This window comes from Poecilia reticulata, linkage group LG23, assembly GCF_000633615.1.
Source record: "Poecilia reticulata strain Guanapo linkage group LG23, Guppy_female_1.0+MT, whole genome shotgun sequence".
NCBI lineage: Eukaryota > Metazoa > Chordata > Actinopteri > Cyprinodontiformes > Poeciliidae > Poecilia > Poecilia reticulata.
In genome coordinates this window covers 7,338,395-7,347,452 of record NC_024353.1, presented here as the reverse complement: position 1 = coordinate 7,347,452, position 9,058 = coordinate 7,338,395, and the positions used below count along the sequence as shown (strand labels likewise).

Below are 9,058 nucleotides of genomic sequence, written 5' to 3'. Positions count from 1 at the left end.
GACCGAGAAAGCGGCCAAGGCCAAGTAAACCTTTGCAGCTGAACACCACAAACCCAACGGCTCTTTTAAGAGCCACCCACATCTATCTGAAGAGTTATATTCTGAACTTTTAAGTGATGCCAAGTATAATTAAGCATTTAAGAAGGGCCTGAGGTCACCACTTAGATGAGGGAGATGATGTATTTATGAATGTTGCCTATATTTTCTATCACACAGAATACAAATTAGCAGAAGTTTGTCTAATTTGGTAGCAATCACAAGTTGAGAGATTGAATCTTAATCTATTTTCTTTTAAGATCAGTGTAATTGAATACTGCACAAATAACCTAGCTCCTACTGTATAGAACTTCTACTTCACCCAGTTTCTTCAGGAAGGTTTATTTCATATCTACATCAACAGATGTTATGCTATATTCAATAACCATAAATTCTTCAGCTGAATACTTGGATGACGATTCATCATCTTGTCTTCATGTTTTCACTCATCCATTGTGAATTTGTTCTATTTCATCTTGAGTAAAATATTGATCTAAGTCCATAAAGTTTCTGCTGCATATTCTTTCACATGGGTTATGTCAATAAATGCAATGTTACCAGGCCTCTGAAGAGCAGAATGAATGAATCAATGCTGATCTGGAAATTGAGCCATTTGAACAGCATTAAAATATATATATATTTAAACTGGATCTTAACATGTATGATGAACATTTTCTTTCTACCTAAACAAAGTTCATGTTCAGATCTGTGTGTGTTTTAATGTGTATTACTTGGCCTCTAAGCACCTTAAGTATTTTATAAGTAGAAAGGTGGCTTTAAGTAATTTTTCTTTAACAAGAAAAATTTTAAATAAATCAGGTGGTTGTAATACTTTTTGTAGTTTTAATTTTGAGAAGATGTTAAATTTGGTGAAAAATTATTCAGGATTCAATGGATATTTTGCTTTGTTGACAAAGGAAAAAACTTGACGGTTGGAATACAAATCCACAATAACGTTATTTTAACTATGCGACTCTTATATATTTAGATTTAAGTTTAAATTAGGAAGTTTATTTTGAGATCTTATTGAATAAGAGGAAAGGTGGTTGAGCGCGTAAAGACGAAGAAAATGGCGGGCTGCCTGTCTCCATTTACGTCCGCAGCATGTATTTAAATTCGGACTTTCACAAGCGCTCTTCATCAGTTTAGCTCTATAGCCAAACACAGCAAGAACACAATGAGTGGCCGCGGAAAGGGAGGTAAAGGACTCGGAAAAGGAGGCGCCAAACGTCACCGTAAAGTCCTCCGTGATAACATCCAGGGAATCACCAAGCCCGCTATCCGCCGCTTAGCTCGCCGCGGTGGAGTCAAGCGTATCTCTGGCCTCATCTACGAGGAGACCCGCGGTGTGCTCAAGGTCTTCCTGGAGAAYGTCATCCGTGATGCCGTCACCTACACCGAGCACGCCAAGAGAAAGACCGTGACCGCTATGGATGTGGTGTACGCTCTCAAGAGGCAGGGCCGCACTCTGTACGGCTTCGGAGGTTAAATCTACCAGCTATTTACTAAAGACCAACGGCTCTTTTCAGAGCCACCCACACTTCTCAAGAGACGTTTCCTTAATTTGTATAATGCGTTCTGTGAAAAGGTGAATAAGTACGTTGTTAATGAAGGATGTATTTGCCTCACTTGTAGAACTGAAGCATAGAATGCACTACAGCGGAAATGAGCCCTTCTCAAGCGTGAATAAAAAAATGGGAAAACGCAACAGTCCATGCTTGTATGTGAAAGTACAGCAGTTCCCGTCATCTTACTTGAAATCTAGAAATTTTAAGTCAATCTACATAAAATGGAAACATCCTCTCCTGAATAATTAAAGCAAGATGAGTCATGGGCAACACCAATAAAGATTATATTTGGAGTATGCAAATTATTTGTGACTTTTTTTTCCCTTTGATTAAGCTTAAAATGTAATATTACTAAGTAAATTTGATTTAAAAGTTATGGAAATATTAAATACTAAGCATAACGTACAGGTTTGTAAAACACTTGAAGGAACACATAAAAGCAGAGCTACGTAATAAACTTCGAAAAATATATACTTATTTTACACTATTCAAGCACTTGGACGCGCGAACAAATCCTAAAGACATTCTAACGCTCTGAGCAACTGAACCAATCAGAGGCAGGCGTCAGCGCACTCTGATTTACATGCAGCCTCTATAATACTAGTCTCTGTGTGCGCCCTTCCTCATTCGTTGCTGTTTCCCAGAAACACATCAGGATGCCTGAACCCGCCAAGTCTGCGCCCAAGAAGGGCTCCAAGAAAGCCGTGACCAAGACGGCCGGCAAAGGAGGCAAGAAGAGGAGAAAGACAAGGAAGGAGAGCTACGCCATCTACGTGTACAAGGTCCTCAAGCAGGTCCACCCCGACACCGGCATCTCGTCCAAGGCTATGAGCATCATGAACTCGTTCGTTAACGACATCTTTGAGCGCATCGCCTCCGAGGCTTCCCGCCTGGCTCACTACAACAAGCGCTCCACCATCACCTCCAGGGAGATCCAGACGGCCGTGCGCCTCCTGCTTCCCGGAGAGCTGGCCAAGCACGCCGTGTCCGAGGGCACCAAGGCGGTCACAAAATACACCAGCTCCAAGTAAACCTGCTGTTTACCATCAGAACCAAAGGCCCTTTTCAGGGCCACACAAATGCAACTAAGCGCAAGTAGTCCTTTTCATATTTAAACACTATTTTACTGACAGTATCTTGTATTTGTAACATGAAAACAATTAAATGTATCAAAGATGGAATTTGTATTTCTTAAATGGGTTTTGCTCCAACACCAGGTGAACATTGGGCAAATAAAGATTATTTTTCTTTAAATGGATTAGACTAGCATTTTGTTTTTTTTATTTTAATAGTTTTTTTTTTAAAACACAGGACAGAATTATATAGTTTGTCTGCAAAATATTTTAGTAGCAACATAACTGGAAGAACAAAACAAATGTTAATTTTTTAAGATGTGTGAAATGCAATTATTTGAAAGAATTTTTTTCAGGTATTGAGATACTATACAGAAATACCATATTTCAAGAGGAATCACGAATTTTAATAGACTTTGTATCAATTCTGGCTCCACCTACTCAGTCGTGATGATCAATACGGGTTTATTTTCCAATCCAATACTGAGTAAAATTCAGGCTGGTATCAGCAAAACTTTACAATTCCAGATGTATGGTAAATCTATAACATGTTTCATTATACAGAGTGACTCAAATTGATATTGCCGATAAAATATTTAATTGATATAGTTTGAAAATTATTTAAATTAAAATTTCTTTAATTGTCAAAGCAAATTAGTCTGAAAATATTTTATCTATAAAATATCTCTATTTTCAGTGTGCATCTGACACTATGCTTCCCTCTTTTGTTCTGTCTCAACTTAAACGCATTCTACTCTGTGATGTGGTTTGATCTGAAGTGTTTCACAAAGTTTGTGTTGCACAACTCATTGTTTTTGTATCTCAAAAATCTCCACACACGGCTCAGCTTGCAGCACTAAAGTCTGGCTGACTGAGCCTGCAAGTTATGCATTTATCCAGGTCGGACAAAAAGTAGTTTTCACAAATCCAAAATAATATACAAGATCTCAGTAGTTTTTTTTTCACTCAATTTTTGTTGAAGGAACACACTTCCTTCAAATAACTGAGGTATTAAAATAAGTACTATTTTGATCTGAGCATTGTTTTTAGAGTTAAAAGCTGGTGTATCAATATTTCAGTATTGATCTGCACATCAGTACTGCCCACCTCTGCTTAATACAGGGTAACTAAATCACATTTGTTTTCCCAAAGTGTGATCATTTGGCAGGATGTTGATCAGTAATGCTGCAGCACCACTTTATGTCTGCTGGTTATTAACTGTTCTGATACTTAAGTTTTGTCATGTGCTGCCAGGAGTTTCAATTACTATTCATCTTCCATGGGATGTTTCATTCTGGGATGTTTTAACTGCAAATTTGTTTTCTAAAATCTTCCCACTGCCAGGAAATGCAACTTGATTCTAAGTATAATTCTAAGCACATAGTGAAGTGTAAGGATTAAAACAAAAACACATGTGAGATGATTTCAAAGCCCAAATGAATTAAAAAAAGGAAGCTGAAGCTTTGGCAACATATCTGGTAGAGAAGATTAAAACTTGCCTCAATGTTCGCCTCATGACAGTTCAGATGATTAAACTAACAATGCTCCAATATTGCTTACAATTTCTATTATATAAAAAAGTTTCACTTCATAATTATGGAATCAAGCTGAGCTGGAATAACAGCAGTGATCTGAAATGTGGACGACTTAAAGTTATCACTGTTTCTCATCTATTTTTAAAGCTGAAAACAAACATATTTTACTTAATTTTTAAATTAGAATGTGACAGGTGCGTAGTTACTTATTTTTAATAACTATTTGGTGAACCTTTTCTTTCCCCCCCATCAGATTCATCCCAGAGGAATCCTGACCGGCGGCGTAATCATCGACAGCTTCGGTGTGTTTTTACTGTCGGAGAAACTTCCAAATTTCAAGCTCAGATAATCAAACTACCACAGCCATTTTATTTTTATTATTTCCACAGACTTCTCTTGTAATGAGAGGACCACATTTATGTATTCTGTAAAGTGATTTTATATGTTTTAGGAGACGAAATGTGTTGAAAATTCACCTGTCGATGCATGGAATCAGAGGGTCTCTGACACCTTTGAGCGCTCCTGGAACAAAAAGAAAAGCTTCTGGAAACCAAATATGACCTCACTGTGGAGACAAATCAGTTTCCTTTCCGTTACAGTAACATTTATGTTAGAAAATATCACATTTGAGAAGATTTAAAGCTGAAAATGCGGCGAAGAAAACACAAGTATGGCCATTTTTGTGGCAGCAGCGGAGCGGCGGACTGAGTTGTCTCTTCACGGTTCTCACGTCTGTTATAAGTCCCGCCTCCTGCCGCACGCTGGGCACGTGGCACAACAAGTGAGAAATATGACAGAAGTAGCGCCATCAGCTGTTGTAATCCCGGCGGATGTCCCGCCGAAGCCTCCTAATCGGCCCAAGAAGGGAGCCAGCATCTACAAACTCATCGTGGCCATTGTGGCCGACTCCAAGGAGCGCAAGGGAATCTCTCTGACGGCTCTCAAGAAGGCTCTGGCAGGGAAAGGCGTCAATGTGTCCAAGGCCAACAAGCGCATCAATAACGCCGTTACGAAGCTGGTCACAGGAGGAACCCTGAGCCGAACCAAAGGGACCGGAGCATGCGGCTCTTTCAAGATCGCTAAGCCTAAAAGGCAGCCAAAAGCCGCCAATCTAAAGAAGGCGGTGAAGAAGAAGACTCCCGTCAAGGCAAAGCGACCGACCGGCAAGAAGGCCAGCGCTCTCAAAAGACCCGCCAATAAGAGAGCAGCGGCCAAGAGGTCCCCGAAGAAGTCACCGGCAAAGAAAGTAGCTAGAAAGGTAAAGAAGAGCCCCAAGAAGACCGCCGCAAGGAGGCCAAAAACTGTGAAGAGGCCGAAGGCTGCAAAGAAACCAAAGGCTGCAAAGAGACCCGCAGTTAGAAGACCGGTAGCCAAGAAAAGGCCGGTAAAAAAGCGCCCAGCTAAGAAGGCTAGGAGGTACTAGTAAACTCGCTTCACCCACTGCTTAAAGCACCAAAGGCTCTTTTAAGAGCCACCACTCCTTCAACTGAAGAAGCGGTTCCTAATGTAAGTTAGTACTGTTCCCAACATTTATCTTTGAAAGTAAATATAATCGTCTTCTTTAGACTTTAACGGCAGCTTGCATCCATTATTGTTGCACTACTGCCATCTGTTGGACCATAATACTTATTCCTCAAATTGTCTTTATGATCCCGGTGGGTTTTTTTTTTATTTATAAAACGAAATGTCTTCCCTTTACCTTCATTGCTATTTCACTGAGCAACCACATTGTCAAGTTTCAATTCCCTATTAAAACCTATTTCCATATTCAGTAATCTTTGATTCCCATTTTTCCTACAACTAATGAAAACATGTCCCATCGTTTCTACAGTATCACACAAATTACATAAACCAGTAAGATGTTTCCCCATCTTAAAATAAGTGCCATTCAAAAAACGGACCGGTTCTTATCTATTTATAACTATCTCCTCCCTCCTGTTTATTCATCTAATCCTTACAACATCAACTGAATTTTATATCCTATATAAATGCCATTTATTTATTTATACAGTCCATGTTTGTGCGCGTTGGTTATAATGGCGGTTGGCAAACAAAGAAAGCACTACCGCCACCAACTGGTGAGAAGTGTGAAGTGTTCAAGCTGCTTTCAATAATTTGAGATCGCATAGATCCTCCATGGAAACATGTCAGCTAAAACGACTGTTCACGATTAAAACCCCTCATACCAATGTTAGTCTTTAGATAAGAATTTATTTTAAATTCTTGTTTGGAACTATAGTTTTTAATTTTTATTTTAAGGGACATAAAATAGATGAACAAAAATAATTCAGAGAACATGTTTTCAGTTATATTGGTTTAAGTTGTAAACATGAACACCAAAGCGTTGGCAGTAATTAAACATACATTTTTCTTTATACAAATAATTGATGTGATGAGCAATAAAATAAAAATACCTTTTCCTGCCCCTCAGTGGGAAAATTCTGGTATATCAGCAGCAGTAGGTTAAATGTAGATGAAATGATAAATACAGATAAAAAATTTAAAGTAAAGCATCCTGTACAGTAAGGGCAAATTTACTATATTAGAAAAATATTACTAAACGTAGTGCAATCATATTAAGAGGAATATGCAACTATTTAGTGTAATAAGATTATGTATGCATGTACATTTGAGCATAAAAGATATCACTAGTCATGAAAAACTGAAAATAATGCAAATAAAATTTCCGAAAAATGTTTTAACTATTCATCTTTAAAATACTTATATATTTGTGTTTATTTTAAGAATCCGTCAAAAGAAATACACATTTAATTTCTATAAAAACATTAAAATAATCCATCTTTTTGTCAAAGTTTCTTCGTCTTCTAACACGCTTTATTTTGAAATCTCACTTTTAACCAATAGCTGAGAGAGATTTGGTTTCACTACGTCAGCAATTTGAACCAATCAGAAGTGACCTTGCGCCGCCAGTCTCTTTATAAACCCCCGCTGCAGCCCTAAACGCGAAGAAATCTACTCCATTGCGATGGCAAGAACCAAGCAGACCGCTCGTAAATCCACCGGAGGAAAGGCTCCCAGGAAGCAGCTTGCAACCAAAGCTGCCCGTAAGAGCGCTCCAGCTACCGGCGGAGTCAAGAAGCCTCATCGTTACAGGCCTGGTACCGTGGCTCTGCGAGAGATCCGCCGCTACCAGAAATCCACCGAGCTGCTGATTCGCAAGCTGCCCTTCCAGCGCTTGGTGCGAGAGATCGCTCAAGACTTTAAGACCGACCTGCGCTTCCAGAGCTCCGCCGTCATGGCTCTGCAGGAGGCCAGCGAGGCTTACCTGGTGGGTCTCTTCGAGGATACCAACCTGTGCGCTATCCACGCCAAGAGAGTCACCATCATGCCTAAAGACATCCAGCTGGCCCGCCGTATCCGTGGAGAACGTGCTTAAACTGACTCTTGACTTGTTTCAACAAACCAACGGCTCTTTTAAGAGCCACCTACATGGCTTTAAAGAGTGTTACTTTCCGTAATATAGTGTTATGCTGAAATGATGCACATTGATATTTTTTTTAACAGCCAAGTAAAGGTTAAATAAAACTAGGCCTTCATTGCAAACCTATGGGGTATTGAGAATGAATTTAATGCGATTTTATACATATTTTTCAAAAATATTTACCTAAATTGTATGTTCATTGCTGAAATTAATAGTGTTCTGTCTCCACATCCTTTACCAGGAGTAAAAGGTTTTTGACCCTAAATGTATATACCAATAAATATTTAAATGTGACTAGTCCAGTGTGGGGAAAAAAAAATCATTTGTCAGTAAAAATTATAGTTTAGAAAGGAATATTGTTGAACAGAAATGGCTATAATCAATCTTGGGAAAACCCTTTGTACCTGTGATTCACTTAATTTTCCAAATAACTAACCAAAATGGTGCATGTCTTACAGCAAATTGTTGCTTTGTCAGTTTGATTTCATGTTTCATTCTGTTTGCAACAAAATGAAAGATCATTCTGTTGCAAGCAGAATGATTTTTCAAAGCATTTATGTGATAAACACAGAGGAGGCGGTTTTGATGGCTTTGTGTTTGTGGAGGAGGACTGCACAAACCAGTCATGTCTGTTTTCACCAGAAACTCCCACATTCTGCTCTACTGCAAACAGACCCGATCATTTCCATCTCCTTTCAGGTTTCTGCACACTTTATAGATTAAAGTGGTTTGTCAATGTTCATTAGAACATTGACAAACCACTTTACCACTGTGGTAATCCACTTTTAGTGTGGATTACCACACTAAATGTTCTGCACAGCATCTGTTTATTTTGCACCAATGTTTGTTTTAATGTGTATCTGTGTGAATGTGCTGGTGACTATACTTCCAATATAAAAGTCACCACTGAAGGCCAAAAATGTTTTATTTTGTTATAATTTAAATATGAAGCTTGATTATGTGATTAAATTCAGTCAAGTTTTATTAAAAAGTGTTTATGATGTACAAAGTTACAGATACTGTTTTATTTTAACTCAAAAAAGACGTCACAGTGAAGTTAAAACCCCAGAACCAATAATGTCGCATATTTTTGAGCTTGTGTATTTTATTTTTGAAGATTCAAGCGACTGTAAAGCGGAAGACTTCTCTCCAGTGTGAAAACTTGACGCACGCCGTTTTGATTGGACGACTAGCTTTCTGCTCAAGTCTGACCAATCAGTGAACAGACTGTGCCTATAAGTAGATGACGCTCTGAGTTTGTTACATTACTTGCATTTTTTCAGAGGTGGAATCTACTTCAATTGAAAAAATGTCTGGACGTGGAAAGACCGGCGGCAAAGCCAGAGCTAAGGCCAAGACTCGCTCATCCCGTGCGGGGCTCCAGTTCCCAGTGGGCCGTGTTCA

General features: G+C 38.9%; 2 protein-coding genes across 2 annotated transcripts; both read left to right on the top strand.

Annotated features, from left to right (window-relative positions):
- Positions 1–1,198: 1,198 nt before the first annotated feature.
- Positions 1,199–1,572, top strand: LOC103459355 (histone H4). Its single transcript, XM_008400858.1, has one exon. The coding sequence runs from the start codon at positions 1,214–1,216 to the stop codon at positions 1,523–1,525; it is 312 nt and encodes a 103-aa protein (XP_008399080.1). The 5' UTR covers positions 1,199–1,213; the 3' UTR covers positions 1,526–1,572.
- Positions 1,573–4,388: 2,816 nt separating this feature from the next.
- On the top strand, positions 4,389–6,182 carry LOC103459356 (histone H1-like). The gene has a single exon (XM_008400859.2). The coding sequence runs from the start codon at positions 4,883–4,885 to the stop codon at positions 5,633–5,635; it is 753 nt and encodes a 250-aa protein (XP_008399081.1). The 5' UTR covers positions 4,389–4,882; the 3' UTR covers positions 5,636–6,182.
- Positions 6,183–9,058: the final 2,876 nt, after the last annotated feature.

Excerpts from the sequence above, each read along its gene's own strand:
- LOC103459356 (XM_008400859.2), top strand. The coding sequence starts at position 4,883 with ATGGCCATTTTTGTGGCAGCAGCGGAGCGGCGGACTGAGTTGTCTCTT.